Consider the following 26,699-nt stretch of genomic DNA (forward strand, 5'->3'; position numbering starts at 1 on the left):
TTAATCTTAAACAAAGGTCATTAAAGTCCTGAAACGTCACTTTGAAAAAACTGTAATACCCAGCAAAAGTATGAGATATAAATTAAAGTAGCTCCTCTCTATAGAAAACATACCTTCCTTCTCCAGTTTTCCGGAACAATAAGGAACTCAATGAAAACAAGTGAATCACAAGCCTTATACTTCAATGAATCCAATATACTATAACTATTGTTACTTTTTCTATATAATGAAAACTTTCATCGTAGCTAATACTATATAGACATGTTTTTAACTTCTTTTTACTCCCAGATGAATTATCTTCAATATCAATCATTTGTGTGATCAGCACTATTCCCCTTCTCCTTCCATCACTGACCTCCTCCTCTCCCTAGTAACTTGGATTGGAATCAACTGGCATTTCCTTTACCCTCTCTCTTTGGTAACCCAATAGTGCTTATTCTTCTATAGGTAACAGGTACCTTTGAGAAACTGATGAAAACTATGAGGCCCAGAAAAATGAATGTACCTACATGTATTCAAATTTTTCATAGAATTTCAGGAGTTTAAGAACCCCTATCCACCACAATCATCTACATGAAGAATTTCTATTACATATAGCTCTCTTTCATAATACCACACCACAACTACTTTACCCACATACAATTAAGAACTACTACAAGGGTGCCTGGGTGGCTCAGTCGGTTGAGCATCAGACTTCAGCTCAGGTCATATCTTCTAGTTGATGAGTTCAAGCCCCGTGTCTGGCTCTGTGCTGACAGCTCAGAGCCTGCTTCAGATTCTGTGTCTCCCTCTCTCTCTCTGCCCCTCCCCTGCTCATGCTCTGTCTCTCTCTGTCTCAAAAATAAATATAACCATTAAAAAAAAATTAAAAAAAAGAACTACTACAGTGATTAATAACACAATACTCAAAATAGTAAAATTTAGTCTAGGTAAAGCTTTTAGCTTACTAGCAATATTTTAAGAAGCCCAGAAGAACTCCATCCTAAAAGGCCTTAGAAGAAAGTGTTGAGCACTTCAATAAGACAGCTCAAAATAAGGAGTAAAGCACTTATTTTTAAAAAAAGTATACCAAGTCTTGTTTGATCAACTTGCTTGCTTTAAAATGTGCTGAAATGTCCTTCTAAATTTGTTTTTATTAACTCTGACACATCTGCTTGTAAAATCATGTAAGGCTCAAAAGTTATGTTTGAGCAAAAGAGCAAGTTCTGATTGATATTAACAAACTCTTGCATTCAAATACTTGTTCTACTATGTCAAGCTATGTTCAACACCGAACAGTGTTAGCTAAGAACTGAAAGTGATACCATCTCATAACGATCTAGTTACCTTGTCAAAGCAAGTAAAACATAAAATATGAAACAGGACAAATGACCAAAGGGAAGGGAAGAATATAATCACGGTGTTATAACTAACAGAGATAAGTGCTTTCCTGAAAGCATATTTCCTGCAAGTAGAAAGTTCTTGTTGGATGTACCAAACTACTCGTGGACACTGAGTTCACTTTTATTTTTGCTTAAACTTTTAATCACTGTTTAAATCACAGTTTTGTACTGGGTCCAGGGGAAAAAAAGGAAACATCATCACTCTTTAACAACAAACTGATAAATATCAAAATCATATCAGAATTTTTTAAGTGTATTACACTTTGGTGATACACTCACAAAACTTTTCTAAGTTTCATGATGGTAGGGGGCACCTATTAAACCCATTAACCTTCAGCCAGCATAGACAATTCACAAAGGGCAATTTCTACTTTTGTAAATACTTGGTTAACAGGACATACCAAGTAAGCAAGTTCTCAATTTGCCTCAAGTTAGGGTAGAAGTGAGGAAACTTTAAACTGGTTATTTTATTCTACCCCATCAGGTCCCTTCCCATATAATGGAAAGCTGCAGTATTTCCCGAAATAACACCCTGACCATTGTTTTCCAATATGGACAATACAGAATTGAAAGGAAAATAGGAGGCAAGAGAGAAGTACAACAGGTACATACATACCAAATGATCTGATGCCATAAAAAAAAGGGTTTAGTAATGTCACTGTCTCCTCCCCTATTAAAAACAAGTTAAAACTGAAAACTAGATGTGCAACATGTGCTTGTACTTCAAATCTGGACTAAGAACCTTCAAACAGAAGGAATACTTGCTGAATTTGTACAGGAAAATCATTTCCCCTCATGCCACCCAAATTAGAAAGTTTATTGATAAATGTCTGCATAATATTTGCCACAGTTGGGAAAAATTGACATTAGCCAATATATTTTGTTAACGTTACCAGTTTTTAAGTTTCCCTACTATATCATTTTCATATATATATATATATATATATATATATATATATATATATATATATATAAAGAGGAACCTTTTTAACTGAGTTGAGGAAACTCCAGTATTTCCCAACCTAATACCAGCCCCCACAGATTACATTCCTCTGCACATTAAGTCAGTGGCAGGAAATGGACTTCTACCACTGGTTCACACACTTTCAGGACGATGAAACTTGTGCGGTGGGCTTACTGCTTTTGAGCGTTCTTAATCAACTAGGTGGAAGTACTGTAATGACTCTGCTTATTATATGCACAACAGTTGTTGGTACCTCACCCAGCCTCGAACTCCCACGCTCTTAAGAAGAAATGTTTCTTGGGAGAGCACATGGAAGAGGCAACAGGAAAAAGAGCACGTAGGCGACTCTTAGATTTCTGGTAAAGTAGAAAGACCAGGAGCCTACGTTGTGTGTTTTTCTTTAGGGTGGGGTTGGTGTGCAAGTCTCTGGGTGGGCTCCCAAGTATTTGGACTAAAAAGAAGAGAGGTTCTCCTGCCCGGACACTATGCGTTAAGAGTCAAAACCCAGCAACTGACAGAAGTGGGAAGGAACGGAATCGCGCAAAGATTCGCGCCCACAAGTTAGACAAATAACAGACCCTACCCAGTACTCGGAGTCTCCCCAAGTTGGGGTGGGGCCTTTCTCCTTCCCGCACTGCCTCCCGGAATGAGAAGAGTGAGAAAGGGCTTAAATGGGAAAGGGGGTGCTCTTCCGCCCCCACGCTGTCTCCGCGCCTCGGCGTGGCGTGGCCGCTCCTTTGGTGGCTCTTGGAGTAGCACTGCGAGGTCGCGGTTAGCCTTGGGAGGGGGCCCCGGGTCCCCCGGTGCTTAACAGCCAGAGGTTCCCAGGGCTCTTGCTGTCCCCAAGGCTGGCGGGGACTGCGGGAGCACTCACCAATTTGGGTTTGTTTTTCGTTTCCTCTTCGTTGGCGGCTCGGTTCCCTGTGCTTCTCTTGTTGCTCCGGCCCCCACCGGGTTCCTCGCTGCCGCCTCCCGCTCCCGACGCCGCCGCCCCGGGCTGCTCCATCTTTCTCTGGCCCTATCACCTGTGCCCTGTAACCCCAACTCTCCTCAACTTGGGGAAGCCCCTGGGGGTTGTCCCGCTGCCCTGGCTGATTCGGTATCACCGCTTCCTGTGTGAGAGTGTGTCTGCCTGGGGAGCTGCCGATTTCAGGATTCCGGCTCTCACGCACCCCCGACGCAACACGCCTTTGCCACTACCCGGTGCTGGGGCAAGCCCTGCCCCTGAGCAGCTGCAATTACCAAGGTCCCTGGCGCCGCCGCCCTCAGGGCGGTGTTTAGGGTGGAGGGAAAGTAGGTGCCTATCTCTTTAAGAGGGCCTCAACACACGTGATTCATCAAAGTGCCCGCAGTCTGCAGCCGGGGCACAGAAAGCTGCTTCCTACTCCCAGTGCAGAGCGGGCCCCAACTACTGAGCATGCCCAGAGCAGCGATGGGATCCAGAGGAAAGGAGAGGACTTTAAGCTGTGGTTAAGCACTGATTTCACTTCCCCGGGGCCTAGCGTGAAATGGAAGGGAACTAGTCCAGAGAAAGGAGGTATAGCCCATTTTAGAGATGGGGAAAGTGAGGCCCAGAAGGATTCAAGTATGAGTTACACTGGCAGTTCTACCTGAGTGTCAGCTTCCACTAGTGTAGGTCAGAGCACCTTTCCCACAGAGGCCTTGGCAGGGTGTGGTCCCGCTAAGCTCTGTGGGAGGGGTGGATTGGCAAGACAGCTGGCATCCTATAGGAAAACCACCACGTGGAGTGCTGATTAATTGCCTAGACAGACTGTATGGGTCAAAGTAGAAAGTGGGTGCTTTGTGTTGCCGTGATTGCTTTGCGACCAAAGAAATACAGTCGTTCCTTTATTCCCATGCTGCTAGGTAGTAGAAGCAGCAGGCGTCCACTACTTCATTAATCTTGGAGATGTAGGGTGGGGGGGAAATAAGGCTCTTCAACAAAAGCACCTATATAGAGAGCTAACAATTGGATTGAGTGCTATTTTCTGTTTCCTGAACTCATTTAGGTTTAGGGCTGTGGTACGGAGTAAGATCATGTGTATCAAAGCTTTGTTTAAAATATAAATCTCCAGGAGCACCTGGGTGGCTCAGTCGGTTGAGCGTCTGACTTCGGCTCAGGTCATGATCTCACAGCTCCTGAGTTGGAGCCCTGTGTTGGGCTCAGTGGTGACAGCTCTGAGCCTGGAGCCTGCTTCAGATTCTGTGTCTCCCTCTCTCTCTCTCTATCCTCCTTCGCTCATGCTCTGTCTCTCTCTGTCTCAAAATAAATAAACATTAAAAAAAATAAATAAATAAAATGTAAATCTCGAGACAAATGCTAGGTGTTTTTGTGCTGCAGCAGCAACAGCAGAGTACTGTGAGCATTATTAGTCTTTAGTGCTTGAGTTGTCAGGAGGAGGCCCAGGCTATATTCTTCCAACTTTTTTAAACAGGGTCCTCTAAAAATATTGTTCACACTGAGAACGTTATAGGGGCAGAGCAGGATTTGAATGAACCACCATCACGGAATAAGAGCATATATGCTAGAAAAGCCTGAAATGTAATTTGGATACTAAGTCTATTAACATGTCCAAATGCCTGTTATTCAGATATCTTCAGGCTATGACTTATTTTGCCCTCCCCTTCAGCTCTGCTGAATCTGTTTATGAGCATATTTATTGAGAGTGCATTAGGATAAATTTGACCATGCTATATATGTGATGAGGCAATTAACTGGGACAGTAGAGTGAAAAGAACATTATATATCTAAAAACAGCTTTGATCCTGGCTTTGTCATTGTCATTAACTTTCTTTTTAATCATGCAGGTGGTAAACTATCCAAAGACAGCACAGAAGAGGAAATGCATGCTTCTAGACAGGGCAGACAAGGAACCCCAAGGTAAATTTGCTTTGTCAAAGTTTCTATCTTACTTAAAATTTGATGTATATTTTGAATTCGACTCACTATACACACACGCACACAGACACGTGTGTGGTTTAAATAACTTAAGTGTTTCCCCTCCTGAAACATTGAGTAAAAATACGTGCTACAGAAAGACATGACCTGTTTATCCGATGCTTTCATCCAATTCCTGTTTAAGAGATGGATATGGGTGAGAATCTTCCAAGCTCAAATGTGGCTCAATAATCTGCTCCATAGGTATTTATTAATCTCCTTAGAGTATACCACGTGCTATATAGAGTGCCATGGGTTAGAAGGATGAAGTTGAGACACTTCCTAACCTGAAGAACCTCATAGTCTACTGGGAGAGAGAGACAGTTAAAGAACTGCACTTCAGTACAACAGATATGAACAGGGAGCCCATGCAGTACATGAGGTAGATATATCACCAGAATGTCAGGGATCCGGGACACCTTCCCAAAGAGACTGATGTTTGAGCTCAGTCTTACGGGTCTAATTAAAGTTAGTAAGTATTTGTTGACAGCCTACTAAGTGTTAGGTACTGTGCTAGCCATTGTGGGTACAATAATGAACAAGACAGATATGGCTTGCTCTTATAGAGCTTTCAGGGTATTGGGAAGCATATAACAAATGTGTTGAGCAATTACAAGGCAAAGAAAGAGTGAAGAACATTTCAGGCAAAGGAGATGACAATAGCATGTGCAGAGACACTATGGTTAAGAAATTGAGGGCGTTTGGGGGCACCTGTGTGGCTCAGTCGGTTAAGCATCCGACTTTGGCTCAGGTCATGATCTATAGCTCCTGGGTTCAAGCCCCATGTCTGCCTCTGTGCTGACAGCTCAGAGCCTAGAGCCTGCTTTGGATTCTGCCTCTCCTTCTCTGTCCTCCCATGCTCATGCTCACTTTCTCTCTCTCTCTCTCTCTCTCTCTCTCTCTATCTCTTGTGCATGTGCGCGAGAGCGCAAAAATAAACAAACATAAAAAAATTAAAACAAAAAAGAAATTGGGGCATTTAGGGGAGGGGGCTTCTGTTGAAAGAGAAGTAGAACAGATAAGCAGCTTCCAGATCATAAAGGACTTGTAGGTCTCATTGGTGTGGTTTTAAAAGGGAGAAGGTGTTGTAATACAAACGGCTTCTATTTGGAGTGTATAAATAGACTTGAAAATGGAGTGACATTATTTTGAATATATTGTTGGGTTTCACTATCCTCAGGCCAAGTGAAGCTAACATTTGAAATCCAATTAAAGGTATGTGTAAAAGATACATAATGTTTACTGCAAAAAATGAAAAAGTCTATTACTGATATGGCTTACATTTGACTTTACTGTGATTATCTCAGCCATGTCTTAATTCTTGATGTTTGTTTTTTAGCATTGTGCTTCAGTTAATATGAACAGTAATTAAACAAACACCCTTCCTTCTGGCATCAGGGTCATTGTGTTTCTCTTGGAAGCTAACATATGAAAGATACCACTGCTGTCCTGCAAGGATTTGTTTACTGACTATGAACCAGGCACTTCACCAAGTGTAGTCTTAGGGCTGATCTCATTGCACCTACATTCCTTTATTTTTACCTTCTTGGGACACACAGATAGCTTGGTTGGTGGAGAGACATCTTTTCTATCATGTTGACAAAAGGAGGAGGCTACTGGGGTGCCTGGGTGGCTCAGTCGGTTGAGCCTCCGACTTCGGCTCAGGTCATGATCTCGTGGTCTGTGAGTTCGAGCCCCATGTCGGCTCTGTACTGACAGCTCAAAGCCCGGAGCCTGCTTTGGATTCTGTGTCTCCCTCTCTTTGCCCCTCCCCCGCTCATGCTCTGTCTCTCTCTCTCTATCAAAAATAAATAAACATTAAAAAAAGGAGGAGGCTACTAATGTCAGTTGGGATATCAAAAGTATATGTTAGGCCTACTCACCTCTGATCTCTCCCTCTGGCTTCTCATGAGGTTAGCACCCAGTTAACATTAAAGAGAGCCCTGGGAGAAAAGAAAGATAAATAAAGGCTGATAAGTTCTGTCTTTCTTCAAATTGATCTTAAAGTCATTTGTTACCCCAGAGGTTTCTGATGAGCCTCATAGTATCCCCCTTGCTTTCCGTGTCTCCCTTTTGCTGAATATTCTCTTCTAAACAATATGGGTCATTAATAGAGAAATGAAAGGAAACATGGATTAGACAAAAATAAGAAATAACCAAAACATTTGTGATATGAAGTTATCCTGAGAGTCAACAAGTATTTATTAGGCATATACTGTGTGCCAACACCAAAATAGATGTTGTGCAGAAAAAAAAAAAAAAAAGCACCAGACATTCTGCTACCATGTCATATATGTATTCCTGAAGAATCTCCTGTTCTGTAGATTTGCCCAATAAAAAGAACAGGCCTCCTGGAGAAACATGGTTTAGGGAATATCACTTAAATCCAATGCAATTTTATAATTAGAGCACTAACAAAAATAATAACCATTCTAATAAAAACACTAAAAAGGTTAAATCTCCACTGGCATTTGCTCCAGCATCACAACCCTCAATGTTTGGTAGCCTTCACACTTCCTCCTTCCTGATGTGGATCCTCAAGGCCATTCACTTTTAGTACATGCTATTTTCATCAGAATTAAAATTCTAATTGAAGAGTACCCAATTTTTTTTAAATATGTGATTAAATGTCTTCACAGCTTCATTATCAGTCAGAGCTTCACCACATAGTTTTAATGTGAGAAACTTAGAGGTTGTTGAAGCCACTAAACCAGTCACACTAAAGGGGTGGAGTCTTATGCAAGATTCTTCCTTTTTTCTTAAAGTCTTCATATAATTGCTGAGACTTCTGTTTAATTATGAGAAAGCTTGCTCCTCATCACCTCAAAACTTAAAGTGCTAAGAAAATTCAAATGTGAACCAACTGGAGTTCCTCCTTATTTTGATAGAATTCTCCTATTTCCCAGTCACTAATGTGCTATTAATGGTACTACAAGTGCTTGTAATGAAACAGACTCTAAAATATAAAATCTCTGCCATTAATAGCTATAAAATCTACTTGAGAAAACAAATAACAAATTTGTGAAACAGTAAGAGAAAACTAGCTGCCTAACTTGCAGGTACTGACTTTAAATACAACATAACATGGCAAAGGGGTGATATTGGTTGGGCCTAGAATAGATGAAGTTTTCAAGAAGGAGGTAGAACTTGAGCTGCCAAGGTATAAAGCAGAAAATAAGACTTGAACAGGCAAGGCAAAGAAAGGAAGTAAGGAAAAGACAACATATAGAATGGTCTGGAAACAATACTGACCACTAATGTTGAGGGGCCAGTGGGGCTTGAGTAGAATGGTGAGAACATAGATGTTGAATAATACTAGGAAACATGGTTATCCCCATAGCATTTTCCCAGCCTGTAAACAGATTTGTATGTAAGACCTAATGGCAGTAACTGATAAAGATACTTAGCAGGAATGTCATAAAATAAAGAAGGAAAGGAGCTGGTCTGTCAGTGGCATGCAGAATAACTTTGAAAACTGATTTTCAAGCCAATTTTTCCTTCAGTACAGGATTTTTTTTCTAAATAAAACTCTTCACATAACCCCAATATATGCAGCAGATACAAAACTTGTTGACCTGTTTAAAGACAGCATAGGAGTGAAGACTATAGCCCTGCTCATAATCACTTGGCTTCTCTCATTCTCTGAGGCAACCCTTGAGGCACCACTGCTGAACTCTAGGCAGAAATAAAGTCTTGCCTGATTAAGTCGTTAGGATTGGAACTAGAATGGCCCCAGAGGTAATGAAGAGGATGGAATGAATCCAACAGACATTTAAAGAAACGAACTTAGCATAATACCCCCTAGTTCTATCCATGTCAATTCAAATGGCAAGAATTCATTCCGTTTTGTGGCTGAATAATTCTTCATTGTGTGTCTGTGTGCACCATATCTTTTTTATACATTCCTCAATCCATGGACATTTGGCTGTTTCAATAATTTGGCTATTGTAGATAATGCTCCTATAAACATTGGGGTTCATGTATCCCTTTGAATTAGTATTTTTGTATTCTTTGGGTAAATACCTAGTAGGACAATTGCTGTATTGTAGGGTAATTCTATTTTTAGCTCTTTGACAAAGCTCCATATTGTTTTTCAGAGTGGCTGCACCAGTTTGCATTCCCACCAACAGTATGAGAGGGTTCCCCTTTCTCTGCATCCTCACCAACACCTATTGTTTCCTGTATTGTTGATTTTAGCCATTCTGACAGGTGTGAGGTGATATCTCATTGTACTTTTGATTTGTATTACCCTGTTGATCAGTGATATTGAGTATCTTTTCATGTGTCTGTTGACCATCTGGATATCTTCTTTGGAAAAATGTCTATTCATGTCTTATACCCATTTTTAACAGGATTGTTCATTTTTTGGATGTTGAGGCTTTTTAAAAATTTTTATTTTAAGTAAACTCCAAGCCACACATGGGGCTTGACTCACAATGGGTGTTGAGTTTTATAAATTCTTTATATATTTTTGATACTAACACTTTATAAGGTATGTCATTTGCAAATATCATCTCCCATTCTGTAGGTTTGCCCTTTAGTTTTGTTGATTGTTTCCTTCACTGTTCAGAAGCTTTTTATTTTGATGAAATAAGTCAGAGAAAAACACAATACCATATGATTTCACTCCTATGTGGAATCTAAGAAACAAACAAGCAAAGGGGTAAAAATAGAGACAGTCAAACCAAGAAACAGACTGTTAACTGTAAAGAACCGTTACCAGATGGGAGGTGGGTGGAGGCATGGGTTAAATAGGCCATGGGGATTAAGGAGTACACTTGTGATGAGCACTAGGTGTTGTGTGGAAGTGTTAATCACTGTATTGCACACCTGAAACTAATATTGCAATGTATGTTAACTAGAATTTAAATAAATAATAAAGGAACAAACTATTTCTATCCACAGATTATATGCAGAAAACAAAGGAAAAAAAGAGTAGACAGGAATTACTAAAATGTTGGCTCAAGGAAATAAAAACCTAGTAGTAAACTAGGATATAGTATCTCAAGTTACTTGTCATTGGCAGAGCCATACCAAGGAGCCTGGTACCCAAAAACTAGAGACTAATTATGGCAGGACAGGAAAGCTAAGAAGCTTCCTGTAGTCACCAACAGGAAGAGTCTCTGAGGCTGGTAATGTAGAAGGATTGTGTAACAGTAGGCAGTTAGCAGGCAGACAGCTAGACTCTGGAAATCCAGCAATGAATGTTCTGGCAGGCAGGCAGAGAATAGAATCCAGTCTCGTGGCAGGCCATAGGCAGATAATCAGTACATAGCAGGAATCCACTGATGAGGATTGGGGTTAAGAAACAAATTAGTAATCTCTTAAGAGGTCTGTTACAGGGGCGCCTGGGTGGCTCAGTCGGTTAAGCGTCCGACTTCAGCTCAGGTCACGATCTCGCGGTCCGTGAGTTCGAGCCCCGCGTCGGGCTCTGGGCTGATGGCTCAGAGCCTGGAGCCTGCTTCCGATTCTGTGTCTCCCTCTCTCTCTGCCCCTCCCCCGTTCATGCTCTGTCTCTCTCTGTCTCAAAAATAAATAAACGTTAAAAAAAAATTAAAAAAAAAAAAAGAGGTCTGTTACACAAGACAGGATATCAGGCCTAAAGGATAAAAGCATAACAGATCAAATCCACAAAGAGAGGCAGACACAGGTGAAAAAAGATGGCAACCAAGACACCCAGTTTCTTTAACTGGTTTGTGAGATCACAGTAGGACCAGAAGCCATAGGTCTACTTGATGCTAAGCCACCAAACTATTGAAATACTCCTCCTTAAATCCTTTCTGACTAGGAACAAGATTGGTCCCAGTGGAGGAAAATAGACGACAAGAAAAGGCCTGGAAAAAATAATGACCAATAATGGTCACTTACCTGAAATAAAGGTTAATGTGTTCAGTTGTGATGATTACAGGGACTGGGGCAAGAAAACAGGCAGCTAAAACATAGCCCCACAAAAATTAGTCTGAAGGACTATTGTGTCAAATTCTCCTTTTGGGGGAAAGTGTTGAAACTAACAGAGACTGAGAATACCCAGATTCATGCCACCTATGGTTTTATACACTATACTGAAAAACAACACTTTGAATTTTATATAGAAAATATGCTTCTAACAAAGAAGAGACTTCCCTGTTAACCAGAGTCCCAAAGCCCCAGTGCGATTTTCAAGAGTGGTTTAATAGATCATGAATGGTAATTGTCCAGTCTATAAGTTACTAAGATATAGGTGTAGTAATAAACAGGTAAAAAATTTTAATTTGCTTGCTAAATTATGTGGATCAGAGAATCACACATTGATGTTACTAGGGATGCTATTTAAGAAGCTGAGGTTTTTTTGGAAACAAATGAGTATGTATAAACAGTCTTTTGATGATAAATATAGTTCAAAATGAAACTAAAACCATGCAGCTAAAATCTATTGTCTCTTCTACTTTATGGTTTATTTTCTGACCTTTTCAAAATATAATTAATTTTGAAAATTAAAGAACACATGTTTGACATGCATCAATAATAAAGACATGTTTTCATATCTAGGCATCAAGTTAGTCAAGTCTTAGAAATAGGTTTATTTTTGTTTTATATATTCTCCCACATAACTTCTAACAGCTTTATTGAGATATAATTCATGTATCATACATTTCACCCTTTTGAAGTATACAATTCAGCTGTTTTTAGTATATTCATGGAGTTGTATAACCATCACTGCAATCAATTTTAAAATACTTTCATCATACCAAAAAGAATCTTGTCTTTAGCCATAACTTCTCTTCAGTCCTCCCAAACCATGCTACCCCTCCAGTCCAAGGCAACCACTAATCTATTTTATGTCTATGTAGACTTCCCTATTTTAGATATTCACATAAATAAAATCTTACAATGTATGGTGTTTTGTAACTAGATGCTTCCACTGAGAGTAATATTTTCAAGGTTCATCCATTCCACATCAGTTTTTATTTGTTCATTATTACCTATTTGTTTCTCAGACACATATACAAATCAGTTATTTAAGCCACCTCCCCTGCTATACACACAATGACAAGCATATACCTACTTGCAATTCCAGAGTCAATATTCACATCTGAACACCAGTCTTGTCCTTCCTCTCCTGGCAAAAGCAGGAAATTCGGGGTTTGATTTTCCTATACAATGATATAATAGAAGAATTTCTTTCTGTCCCAGGGCCTGATGACACAGAAATGACCACAAACACCATATTTAATCAAGTATGCATTTTGTACCAGAACAACTCTTAGAAGTTTATATAAACTAATTAAATAGGACAACCCAGAAACCAATTGCATTAAATTATATATATTTAATGGAGTGGAGTAGTGGAGAATATATTATATAATTCTTATCCTGCTTATTTTTAAGTTTTCCATTCCAACATATTAGAAGCTAAAATGTGCATCTACATTGACATCAGATTTATTCAGAAGGCCTTCTTTGAGATATGCACATGAATTTTAAAGAAAATTTTTGGAAATGACTGTTGGTCACTGGGTGATTTCTTGAGTACTAGAGGTAAGGATATCTATTTTTGCTGCTTCTTTTATTTTATTTATTTCTTTACAAATAGTACTGCCACACTAGCTTTCTGCTGCCTCCAAATCGAAACTAACATGAGCTGTCATCTCATCAGTACTAGCAGCTTCACCTGACACCCTGATAATTCTATAAGGGCAGACCTGTCTCTAAACCCTGTGAACCAACCCTGCTTTGCCTAAAAATTTTCATCGTTTAATCTTTCATCATGTACTTGTTTTATACCATCAAAATGCCTCAAAGCCTTGGGTTCAGTAGTGACTAAATTAAAATAGATAGTACTGAAGTTGATCCCAAATCTACAGAATAAAACTTTTCCACTGCAGGCAAAGCTCTATATATGACCCTACAATAATATATAACTGTTATTAGATTACTTTTTTCTTCTTATACTACTTTTTATGATTAAATAAGATGTAGGACTATTAAGTAATAAGATTATTGTTAGTTAGCATATTAGAACTTATACATATAATTTAATTAAATTATATTAACAAATATGGAGTAGTAAATATGTCCAGGTGTGGTGCTATGGATAAGTGAATGATGACAGTATTCATCTCATTGGGGTTAGAATATAGTCCAGGCAACTGACAAGAACTCACCTGACTGCAAAAGAATGTTACAGAAATATATAGGAGGAAGATAATAGGGAAGGTTTTATGAAAAAGTTGTGCCTTTAAATATAATTAGGACCCCAGAAGTTGGAAATTAGAGGAAAGGGCTTTTGAGGGAGAAGGAACAACATGACCAAAAGCTGAGAGAAAGAAAACTGTGGGCTGAGTTTGGAAATTGATTGGTCATCTAATGGGGCTTGAGGGTAGGTTTTATGATTATATAGTGGGAGTAAAGCTGGGAAAGAGGGTGGGGCAAAACCAGGAAGACTTTGAATGTCATTCCGAATGTATTCTATAACTGTGTAGAGACATATGAATAAGAAAAACGCATGATTAGACCTGTGTGTAATACCTGGACATTGGTATGTAGAATGGTTTATAAGACGAGAAACTAGAGGTAGGAGCTAAATTAGGATACCATGTTCAACAGCCATTCTCTCTTTTTTTTATTTACTTATTTAAATTCAAGTTAATTAACATATAGTGTAGTATCAGCTTCAGGAGTAGTACCCAGTGATTCATCACTTACATATAACACCCAGTTCAAAAGCCATTCTCTTACTGGAGAATGAGTATATTGGCTCAACCTGACTGCTAGTTATAGGAACCTGACCTAGTATAGATATCCAAAGTAGTCCAGAGAAAAAGGAGCTAGAAAGGTGAGCCAAGGCCAAATCTGCTAAGAAAAACCAAGAGTCAAATAAATAAACAGTGCAAAGGACTAAAGTCCATGTTAGACTTGGCTTGTAGATCCAAGACCTTGTGAGTTACAGTCAGGATCATAACTAGGTGTCTTAAGGGAGGAAGGAAAATAAATGCTTGATAGCCTGGAGGTATCCATAACTTAACTTGATGGTTGGTGGATGTGAGATATATGGTTGTGTTGGGCTGGTTTAAGGGACTCAAGGCAGGTGGTTAATAAGATATTTCAATGATAGACATGCAATAATAAAACCATGATTTAGAAAAGTAGAAAAAAGAATGTAAAGATAGGAATAGATTTTGAGATCATATTTAAAGGATTTAATGACCTAATATAGGCAATGGGGGAATGGGAAAAATAGAAGATGATTTTGAGTTTTCAATACTGAGTAACAAGGAGAGTGATAATTTTGCAGTGCAGATTGGGAATCAAAGAGGAGAAATATATTTGGAAAAATATGATGCTGGGTTATGTATGAAGCCACATTTCCGGTGCCTGCAAAATCTGCAGATGAAGACATCATTAGATGTTAGGTCTTGTGTTTCTGAAAAAGTTTGGAGATAGATGAAGATTTAGAGTCATTTACATAGCAATATTAGTTGAAGATGTGGAAGTAAGTGAGATTAGGGAGGAGGGAAGTGAATGGGGAAGATTATGAGAACCAAAGAAAGAAGTTTGTTGAAAGTTTACTTTAAGTGTGGACATGGGGAAAGAAGTCATCCAAGGATATAGCCTGTAGAGTTTATTACTTCTGGTAGATTCTGAGATTTCAATTCAGTATGACAGGGAGAGTGATGATACTATGATACTAAAATGCAGATTGGGAATCTGGAAGAAGAAACATTTTTTATGCTGGATGGCTGGATGCTAAGAAAAAAATTCAGACAGGTAGGATGGATCCAGGAAAGTGTATTAACAAAGAGACCATAGGGTAATTTTGAAGATATGGTAGCCAGCAGAAATGTCATAAAGAATGAGGTCTTTGGTGACATTACAGAAAGTAGATTGACTTCCATAATTTTATTTGTGTGCTAGAAGCCTACTCTAAATGCTAGAGGTTTATAACATGTAAATTACAGTAAATTGGAATTGCTTAGATATATCCATATATACTAAAAAGTATACACAAAGCACACAAATAGATATACACACAGATAAATATTTTATTTGTCATGTTAATATAGACATATACTAACATGCCCATATTAATAATCACATACACAGAGGGCGAGAGAGGGAAAGAGAATGAGTATAAATATGAACATGAGAGACCACATTTATTTTAGTTATTCAGGAGTAGATTGCACTTCATTTTCTAAATTTATTCTTCCTCACTGTTACTTCTTGAAAGCTGAACTAGCTTAATTTGGACAGTGAACTACACTTTGGAAATATATTTCAAGAGCGCTAGAAAATAAATCCTACATCTTGATTTGGAGTTCTTACCTCTAGAGAACACATTGCATTTCTACCTTTAGGGTAACTAAAGATCATTGACTAATTTAAAAACTTGACCCTGGGTGATTATGGCAAATCAGGATGCTCAGCCACACCTGCCAGCTTTGCACATCAAGGCAATTCACAAAAAAAGGGCTTAGAGGACAAGCCAGGAGATAGACAGGTGGTTAATATAAATATTGTTGTGCTAGGACAGTGGTTCTCAAAGTATAATCCCCAGACCAACAGCATCAGCATCAGCATCAGCATCAGCATCACCTGGGAACTTCTTAGTACTAAAATTCTCAAGCACCAATCCAGACCTGGTGGATCAGAAACTCTGTGGTGCAATCCAGCAATCTGTGTTTTAACAAGCCCTCCAGGTGATTTTGATGCATGCTTAAGTTTAAGAATCACTGAAGTGGCAGAAAACAAGTCATGAGCTGGAGGGTGGTTATAGGACAGAGGAAAGAGAAAAGGTACCAGTGAGAGAGATGGCATTGAGTGAAGGAAAGGAATACTGAAGGAGTAGTACACCGAACTGTATTACTCCAACTGCCTTCTCAAGAACAAGTCTTCCATTCAGATGTTGTAAAAGTGCTAAACTGCATGTTTTAAATGTAGCAATAAAAGGACTGGAATGATAAACCAGATGTTGAGTGAAGCACAGGAATAGAGTTAGGGGTAAATGATTTAGCAGATAGATGGAATCCAAACCAGCAGGAGCTATCAGGAGTGGATCAAAGCATAACAGTGGTAGATGAACAGCAGATGTGAATTGGTTGCTTCTGATAGTTTAAGGAAACTCTGATGTCTCCAGACTTAATACTGTACTACTAGAAATAACAAAGTAGCTCCAAGGCTGGGAATGGAGTCAAGGGAAAGGGGATATATTTATGTTCCAAAATTATCTGAGTGGGTGCCTGAAAGAAACAAGACATTTAATGTTATCCAGGCCCTTGATATTTCAGCAGGAAATATGGTTTATAAAACTGGTTTATGCCACATTCACAGCCCTCAATTGTGCATGGAATTTCTAATGCTAACATAAATCAATGGATCTATGAGGAAGTAGATACATTTAAATCACTGTAGATTAGTTTGCTTTTTATAAAATGGAATCATATAGTATATAGGTTTTTCACTGCCTTATCTCACTCTGTATATTCATTCTGAGATTCAGTCATGCTATTGCATTTTTAATGCTGAGTAGTATTCCACTGTATTGATATACCACAGTTTATATATTCAAGTAGAGGTCTTTATGTATACACAGCCTTTTATTTCTTTTAAGAGAATACCTAGGAGTGGAATTGGCTGGGTTGTGTGTTAGGTATGTATTTAACTTGTTAAGAAATTACCAAAACTGTGGAGAATCCATACAATAGAACAACTCAGCAATAAGAGGATGGACAACTGATGTGAAAAAAAAAACAGACAAATTTGAAAATAATTATACGAGTGAAAAAGCTTGACAAGAAACAGTACATACTATATGATTCCATTTTCAAAATAATCTTGGGACTACAAAAGAATCGATAATAACAGAAAAGAATCAATGGTTGCCTGGACATCAGGGGAGAGAGAATGTAGGGGCAAGAGGGAAGGATTAGAGAGGACTGAGGAATCTTCTGGGACTGAAGTATATGTTAATTATATTGATTTTGGTGATGGTGTCACAAGTATATGAACATTTCATAGGTCTCAACTTGTACCTTTAGATATATACAATTTTATGTCAATGATGCCTTAGTAGAGCTGTTGAAAATATGTCATAAATAAAAATACTTTGTAGATATCAAAAAAACCTGCCAAACTGTTTTCCAAATAAGTTGTATTATTTTACATTGCCATCAGCAATATATCAGAATTCCAGTTGTCGTACATCCTTAGCATCCTTTAGATATTCTGATGGATGTGTGGTGGTATTTCATGGCTTTAATATGCATTTCCCTAATGACAAATGATGTCGAACATCTTTCATGTTTATTTCCTATCCAAATATCTGTTATGAAGTATCTGTTCAAATGTTTACTTTAAATTGGGTTGATAGTTTTCTCATTATTGAGTTTTGAGATTCTTCTTGTATTCTGAATGCAAGTCCTTTATTAAATATACGCTTTGCAAATATTATCTCCCAATCTGTGATTTGTTTTCTCATTGTAATAACAGTGTCTTTTGAAAAGCAGATGTTTTTAGTTTTGATGAAGTCCAATTTATTGATTTTTTATTTTATGACCTGTATATATTATGACATCTAAGAAATCTTTGCCTAACCCAAGTTCACAAAACTTTTCTCCTATGTCTTCCTCTTGTATAGTTTTAGGTGTTACATTTGGTTCTGTGATCGTATGAGTTAAATTTTGTAACAGTGAAAGCTGTGGATTGACATTCTGGGTTTTTTGTTTGTTTTGGTGTGTAGACCTCTGATCATTCCACTACAATTTGTTGAAAAAAAATGATCTTCTATCCACTTTGCACTTTTCTCCATCTCACACCTTTGTAAAAAGTCAGTTGCCCATATATGCATGGGTTTATTTCTGGACTGTCTATATCCTATTTCATTGATATATTTGTCCATCTTAGGCTAATACCACAGTTTTGATTACTGTCATTTTATGATGTTTTTAAATTAGTGTTGGCCCTATAACTTTGCTCTTTTCTTTCACAGTTTGCATTTCTATATGAATTTTAGAATCAGTTTGTAAATTTCTTTTAAAAACGCTTGCTGAGGCTTCATAGGAATGCATTATTTCTACAGGTCAATTTGGGAACAATTATTGTTACAAAACTTAGCCCTTCAATCTATGAAAAAAGGTATATCTCTCCATTTATTTAGGTCTTTTCTAACTTCTCTCAGTAATGGTTTCTGTTTTTATTTAAAGGTTTCACTTCTTTTGTCAGATCTATTCCTAAATATTTCATAGTTTTGATACTATTATAAATGGTATTTTACCATACAAAAAATACTAGTTTTGCATAGTTAATTGCTAGCATATAGAAATACAGTTAATTTTCATATGGTGGTCTTACATCTTGCAACTTTGTTAAACTCATTTATGGGTTGTAGTCACTTTTCGGTAGATTCTATTGGATTTTCAACACAGACAATCATGTCTTCTGCAAATAAAGACAGCTTTACTTCATTCTTTGCAATTGGCTGTATTTCATTTCTCTTTCATGCTGGATAGCACAAACTAGGATCACTAGTAATTATGCTGAATAGAAGTGGTAAGAAGTGTTAGAGTTTTTCAACATCCTGATTTCCAAATTTAGGAAAAAGGTATAGTAATCAAGACTCTGCCTTAGTGGCTCAGTCAGTTCAACATCTGACTCTTGATTTTGGCTCAGGTCATGATCCCAGGGTTTTGGGATCAAGCCCAGCATCAGGCTCTGTGCAGAGCATGGAGCCTGCTTAAGATTCTCTCTCTCCCTTTGCCCCTTTCCCTGGTTCATGCCTGCTCTGTCTCTTTCTCTCTCTTTCTCTCTAAAATAATAATTAAAAGAAGACTGTGTGGTGCTCTCATAAAAATAAATCTGAAATAATCACTTATGGTCAGTTGGTTCTTGACAAGAGAAATATTCAATGGAAAATAGTAGTTTTTTCAACAAATAGTATTGAGTCAGAGTATACACATGAAAAACAATGAAGTTGGATCTCTACCTCACATCCTATACAAAAATTAACTCAAAATAGATCAAAGACCTAAATGGAAAAACTAAATCTATAACACTCTTAGAAGAAACCATAGATGTAAGTATTGCTGACTTTGGTTTCTTATATATAAAAGACCAAAGGGGAAGCAACCAAACAAAAAAAAAAAAAACAGATAAATTGAACTTCATTAAAATTAAACACTTTTGTGCTTCAGAGGACACCATCAAGAGAGTGGAAAGATAACTCACAGAAAATATTTGTAAATCATATATCTGATAAGGGTCTAGTATATAGAATATATAACTAACTCTTAACTCAACAATAAAGACAAATAATCCACTGTAAAAAAAAGGGCAGAGGATTTATATAAACATTTTTCATTAGAAGATATGAAAATGGCTGATAAGCACATGAAAATATGTTCAATATCATCTGCCATTATGGAAATGCAAATCAAAACCACAATGAGATATCTCTTCACACTCACTATCATGGCTATAATTGAGAAGACAGGAAACAATAAGTACTGGCAAGGATGTAAAAAAATTAGAACCCTTTCTGGTGGGAATATAAAATGGTGCAGCTGCTTTGGGAAACAGTTTGGCAGTTTTTTAAAAAGTTAAACATAGAGTTGCCATATGACTCAGCAATTTCACTCTTAGTTATATAACCAAGAGTATAAAAAATATATGTCCTCACAAAAACTTATATGTGATTATTTATGCCACCATTAATTCATAATAGTCAAAAATGTAAACAACCCAGATGTCCACCAACTGATGAACAGATAAATAAAATATGTTTTATCCATACAATGGATATTATTCAACCATAAAAAATAAACTGGTTCATATTACAACACAGATGAACCTTGAAAACATTATGGTAAATTAAAGAAGCCTGTCACAGACGGGTCATATATTGTATGATTCCATTTACATGAAATGTCCAGAATAAGCAAATCCAGAGAGGTAAAAGTATATTAGTGGTTCCCAGTGGTTTGGAGGAGGGGAAATGAGAAGTGACTGCTAAGGAGTATGAGGTGTATTTTTCAGATGATAGAGAATGTTCAGGCATTATAAATCATAACCACTGAATTATTTACTTTGAAAGGGTTGTGATATGTGAATTATATCTTAATTTAAGAAATAATTTTTGTGTGGTGAATAGCCATATAAAGCAGAGATAGTGTTTCCCTCCAGAGATTACTGTCCATTATAAATAACAAATTCAGGATGCCTGTCTTATAATGAACCCTACTGCATGGGAAGGTATATTCTAGCCCTCTTTAAATCACCCTGTAGGAATTGGGGCTCAGAGAGCTGGTACAAATACTGATATTTTAGCAACAGCTATTGCTGGTGTTAACAAACTGTTCCTTGACCCTGGAATCTTGTGTCTTCTGCCAGCATCTGTGAAACTGTGGCCAGTTAACTTGTACATAGAGTAAAATTTCAGACTCTTCAAAGTTCTTGACAAGGACCATAAAATTAATTTAGGTCAACTTTCTCATTTTATGTATGTCAAACCTCAGTCATATAGGTAAGTATTTTATTTCAAGAAAGCTGAGGAAGAAAACATCAATAGAAAGAAAACATTGCTTTCTGTATGGAATAGGTTTATCAACCCTTAACAACTTTGTCCTTAACATTCGCCATGCCATATATCTTTCTATTTGTTAGACTCATATTTGTTGGACTCATACCATTTTAAATATATAACCCAAAAGCAGATTCTCTGACCTTTTCTTTGTGACATTTGCTAACCAAAAACCTTCTTCTACTTCTGATAGCATCTTCAAAAGACTAACGAGAAGACATATGTATAATGAATATTCACTAGTATATGCAGAGATTTGTAGGATAACTTTTATAAAATAGATATCTGCTAAGTGATACAGTACTTGATAATGAGATGGGTTATGTCACTACTTTTGTACCCTGGTTCTTATATGTCAGTAGGGATTATTCTAGTTTGGGCAAACAATTCAGGTATATTTTTTTAACTGTCCTTGGATTTCAGAGTTCTTATATATAGCCTTGAGTTCAATGATGGCTCAGCTTATAATAGCCTGTCAAGACTGGTTTTTAATTTGGATAACACATCTGCAAAGTCATGACCATCATATTAATACAAAAAATTAACATATTTATCCTGATTTTTTCTACAAATAAAAACACAGCACTTAATAAAATTTTCTTTAAAAACTATAAACAGGTTTTAAGACTTTAGGCAAAACATTAGGTAGATGAACAAATTAAGTCTTAAAAATAATAAGGTCTACACTGTGGGGTTGTATGGAAACCAATTTGACAATAAATTTCATATTAAAAAATAATAAGCTCTAATGCTTTATGCAGTAGTATTAATTAGGCAATATTCTAGGGCTTAATCTATTATTTTACCCTGATTATGTCACCATGGGTCTAGCTGAATTTACTCCTTCAATATTTCATTTCTTCTGTAATAATATTTAGCACATTTTATTGTACTTGCTTGTTTATATTGTTTTCCCTCCTTTAGATTAAAAATCTTGTCCTCCTCAAGGACAAGAAATGTGTTGCCTATGTTTTTCTAGCCCAAGCACCTATGCCATTGCCCAGAACAAGTATTCAGGAATGAGTGTTGATTCCCCATGCAGATTAGACTTTAGAAAGGTAACTCATAGTCAACAAGATTTTGCCAAAAATATGAACTCAAAATTTATATTAGATGTATATTTACTGGAACCTTTGTATTAATTTATGTGGAAACCTAGAATAATAATTTTTATGTGCTGAATTGTGCCCTTGTAAAATTTATATGTTGAAGCCCCTAGGATCTCAGAATATGACTTTATTTGGACATAGGGTCTTTAAAGAGGTAATGAAGTTAAAAGACAGTCAATAGGATAGGTTTTAATCCAATATGACTCATTTTCTTAGAAGAAAAGATTAGGACAGAGACACACAGAGGAAGACCATGTGAAGATACAGGGAAAAGATGGCTATCTGCAAGCTGAGAGAAGCCTGAGAAGAAACCAATCCTGTGAATACTTCCATCTCAGATTTCTGACCACCAGAATTGTGAAAAAATTAACTTCCAATTTAAGCCACCTGTCTGTGGTACTTTGTTATGGCAGCCCAGCAACTAATATAATAATTAAAAGATTGTTTTGGTAAGTATGAATTGAGAAAAAAATCTCATAGCCCTATGGAAATATTTATATACACCACATTAGAGCCTCTTCTCTGAAGAAAGTATAACTACTGTGACCCATTATTTTTTTCTCTAGTATCTTTCCTTTACACAAATTTACACACACACTGACAACTCCATTTTCTCTGTCTCTCCTCTTTCTGAGTCTCATAGTTATTTTTTTTTTACAACAGAATCCTTCAGCTCTTGGGTGGAATCACAGAAGTGACACTTTATTTTCCTATCACATCTTATACTTTCTAAAGCATCTTCTAATGTCTGTATGACTATCATATGGATATCACATTTATCATACCTATCATACACATCCCTAAATGAACTAGATAAAGCTATCATTTGTTTCTCATGTGTTACTAATTTACTAGCACAATATGTGAGCCAGGAAATATATCTTAGAAAGTCATATATGATAAATAGAATTAGTATATATACAAAGAGAAGAGTTCTCTTATGAAATCTTACCATTCTTCATGTTTAACTTTGGAATTAGAATGGACTTAATTTTATCACAGGGTCTTTTCAAAGGAAGCAGTTGTTTTTATGATATGATTTCTTTTTCTAGAAGTATTAAAGGAATGAATAGAAATATTCACAGCTTTTCTTAAAGTAATATGTTACAATCTTTTGAAGTCAGATAGCATATTTCTAGCAAGATATACCCGACTCTGGAGAGCCATGTAGATAGCTGCTTTGACAAAGTAACAAAACCCATTTGCTGATTTCTCAGAAGAATAACATTCATAAGCTATCAAAGTGTGAGAGTACATTCCTGAGATTCCCTAAGGGCACAAATGATTTCTCAAGAGTAATTTATTTCACTATGTACTTCAAATAATATATTCCCAAACATACAGTTATCTTTTATATAAAGACATAGAAACATTTTCTGACTAAATAGTAGACAATTACTTCACTTCAGATTTCCTCTTTTTAGGATAAAAATTATGAGAAACATGGAAATTTTTATCCCTGGAATTACTGATTAAATGAAAAACTAAACATTTAGTGACTTCAGGTAAGATGAATTCACTAGGAAGAGCTGAGTATAAAATGCCAGAGAAGCAGCTGAAAAGTGAAAACAAAATTAAGGGAATTCATGGGTGTGTGTTGTTGTTTTAATGACTACATTCAATCCACGAAATCAATTCTTGATTTCCTTTTCATCAAGGTGCCTGTGTGTTCTTCCTGGTTGACTTGGGACCAACTTGATGGAAAACTGCTCTGCTCTTAGTCTTATCTGGTTCATTTTCCTTCCAAATAAAGGAAAACCAATTGAGTCAATTATACTCTTGTAAAACTTCCCTGTTCCCCATTTTCCCACTAGGCCTTCCTGCTAAAACTGGCAAGAAGAGAATAGCACCTTGAAGATCACAATTCTTTGACTTCATCCACTCCACTTTAGCTGAAAGTTCCCATGGTCACACCTTAGTTTGTACAAAGGTTAATACACAAACCATTTGCTTCAGAATCACTTAGAGAACTTTAAAGTATAGATTGCTCAGTGCCCTCCTCCCCAGTGATTCTGATTCAGTAGGTATAAAGTGGAACCTAATAATATGCAATTTAATGAAGCCCGTATGTGATTTTCTTGCAAGTTAATTGTTGACCACACTTTGAGGAATACTGCTCTAGATAAGTGTATCAGGGTGGGAAATAGTTGAAAGACTTCTCACTTGAAGCCCTCTGTTTTCCTTGTAAAGTAGATGAGTTTGTCTGTTTTCCTGACCCTCATCCCATTGGCACACTTCTATACATACTTCAGTGTCTAAATCAAAGTAACGCCTTTTATGATAACTTTCCCCCAACCAGTTAATCAATCTTATTTTGAGTCACTAGGGTATCTCATGCATCGTTTTATTATGGTTCTTACCACATACTGTAACAATTGCTTCTGTCTCCTTAAATCTTGTTGTTCCTTAGGGTTTTGTTCTTTGTCTTCGTCTTTCCTTACTCTTACATATTCCTGGGAAATATTATCCATGCCCATGGCTTCAACTTTCACCCATAAAACTGATGACTTTCAAATCTGTACCTCGAGCCCACATCTCTCTCCTAATCTCCAGATCCATACTTCTAGTGGTCTATTGGACATCTCTACTTGTTTAACGTACCCCATGTCTCAATGTCAAAAACTGAAGTTATTTTCTTTCTGTATCCCTGGCCAAACTTATTCATCCTCTTCTATTGTTCTATGTCGCAACACCATATACTCACTGAAGCCAGAAACTGAACAGTTATTCTACAGTTCTTCCCTTCTCCTTCTCTCATTCAATACTGTCAGATCTTCTTCTGAGATATTTCTCAAATCTCTATTCTTCATTCCCTCACTGTTATTGCATCAAACAAAAACTAGTTTATTATAGTACCTATATGGTAGTTAATAGTATAGCCAAGGCTAAATAAAGATGACTTGCTAAAGGCAGTCATACATATTAATTCTTCAAAAATCTTCCATGTTTATTCCATTGCTAAAGATGTTGAAAGGATAATTAGAGAAATAGATAGTAGTTATGTTAGCCAGATCATCTTTCACAGCACAAAGTAAATATATAATGTCTAATAATATATATGTATAATATATAATGTCTGAGATCAATAAATCAAGAAATGGCAGAGCAACATGTTTAAAACACCACCAAGATACAACCAGCTAAATCCAGAATGTGGAAATTTCTTGGAACAAGTGACCTGGATTATTATTATTAAGTTTATTTTTATTTTATTGTGAGAGAGAACAAACAGAGAAGAGGTAGAGAGAGAGGGAGACAGAATCCCAAGCAGGCTCTACGCTGTCAGCACAGATCCCAATATGGGGCTTGAACTCATGAACTATGAGATCATGACCTGAGCAAAAATCAAGAGTCAGACACTTAAATGAGCCACCCAGGCGCCCCAAGGATTATTATTTTTTAAAAATGACAGGAAAATTGAATAAGGGGACTGTTACAGATGACTAGAGATTTAAAAAACATGTCAACATAATGCAATATGCTTATCTTGTTTGGATCTTAAACAGACAAAAAGATATTTGGGAGAAATTTGAATACAGATTGAATACCGTATGCTATTAAGTAATTATGATAAAGGTATTGGGATTCTGTTTTTGAAATTTTCCTCATCTGCTAGAGATACATACCAAAGTATTTATGGGTGAAAAAATCTGATATCAAAGGTTTGCTTTAAAATACTCCAGGTCAGGGGTGCCTGGGTGGCTCAGTTGGTTGAGGGTCTGACTCTTGATATCTTCTCATGTCATGATCTCACAGTTTGTGGGATCAAGCTCTATGCTGACAGCATGGAGCCTGCTTGGGATTCTCTCTTCCTCTCTCTTCCCCTTCCCTATTTATGTGTGTGTGTGTGTGTGTGTGTGCTTGTGTGTGCATGCATATACACATTCTCTCTCAAAATCAATAAACTTTAAAATACTCCAGGTCAAACCATATACAAAAATTAACTTGAATCATAGACCTAAATGTAAAAACCTGAAGCTATAAAAATGCTAGAAGGAAACAGGAAAAAAAATCCTTAAAATCTTGGGTTTTGCAAAGATTTATTAGAAATTATTCATAAAACACAATACATAAAACAACAAATTGATAAATTGATAAATTGGACTTCATCAATTTTCAAAATTTCTACAGTTCAGAAGATACTGTTAGGAGAATGAAAGGACAAACTGAGAACTGGGGAAAAAATCTTTACAAATCATATAGTTGATAAAGGATTGCATATAGAATATATTAATAACTCCTAAAATTCAGTAATAAGTAAACAACCCAATAATAAAATGGGTATGAGAAAAGGTTAACACAGCAGGTCTTATTGCTCACTCCTCAGACATCTCCAAGAGAGCTTGGAGCCATTAGTGATCATTGTACAACCTCTGTAGTCTTTGATAGTTCTTGCTGTTGACAGTTGAGGATTTTATTGTATATACCTAGAGCAATAAACCATGTTATACTATCTTGTCATAATTGCTTTGCATAAACAACAAGATTGATGATGTGCACGTGATTTTATTATTGGGGTCCTGAGTTTTGGTTACTATAGATACTTGCATATCAGGATATGCCTATGTGTCCAGCCCTCCATAAAAGCCTTGCACTCTGAGACTTGAATGGGCTTCCCTGTGCAGAGAGTCTTCACATATGTTCCTATAGTTCACAGCCAGAGAAAAAGTATATCCTGTGTGACTGCAGATGGGAAAGGACTTGGAAACCTGTGTCTAACTACTTTGGACTCCACCCAATGGATATCTTGTTC

General features: G+C 37.0%; 1 protein-coding gene and 1 long non-coding RNA gene across 2 annotated transcripts in view; one reads left to right on the plus strand and one right to left on the minus strand.

The window, feature by feature from the left end:
• DIAPH2 (diaphanous related formin 2) overlaps nt 1–3,639 on the minus strand; it is a 986,776-nt gene extending 983,137 nt beyond the window's left edge. Inside the window, exon 1 of the mRNA XM_053891427.1 lies at nt 3,221–3,639. Within this exon, the coding sequence (XP_053747402.1) occupies nt 3,221–3,352 (132 nt within the window). The 5' untranslated portion in view covers nt 3,353–3,639. The remainder of the gene's footprint in view (nt 1–3,220) is intronic.
• A 72-nt stretch (nt 3,640–3,711) lies between these two features.
• LOC109258456 (uncharacterized) lies at nt 3,712–25,034 on the plus strand. The gene is made up of 4 exons (XR_002076327.2): nt 3,712–3,883; nt 5,155–5,227; nt 22,163–22,395; nt 23,605–25,034. It is a non-coding gene; the product is annotated as an uncharacterized LOC109258456 (long non-coding RNA).
• Nucleotides 25,035–26,699: the final 1,665 nt, after the last annotated feature.

The sequence above is a fragment of the Panthera pardus genome, unplaced genomic scaffold (assembly GCF_024362965.1).
Source record: "Panthera pardus isolate Hobbes unplaced genomic scaffold, ASM2436296v1 HiC_scaffold_27, whole genome shotgun sequence".
NCBI classification, from domain to species: domain Eukaryota; kingdom Metazoa; phylum Chordata; class Mammalia; order Carnivora; family Felidae; genus Panthera; species Panthera pardus.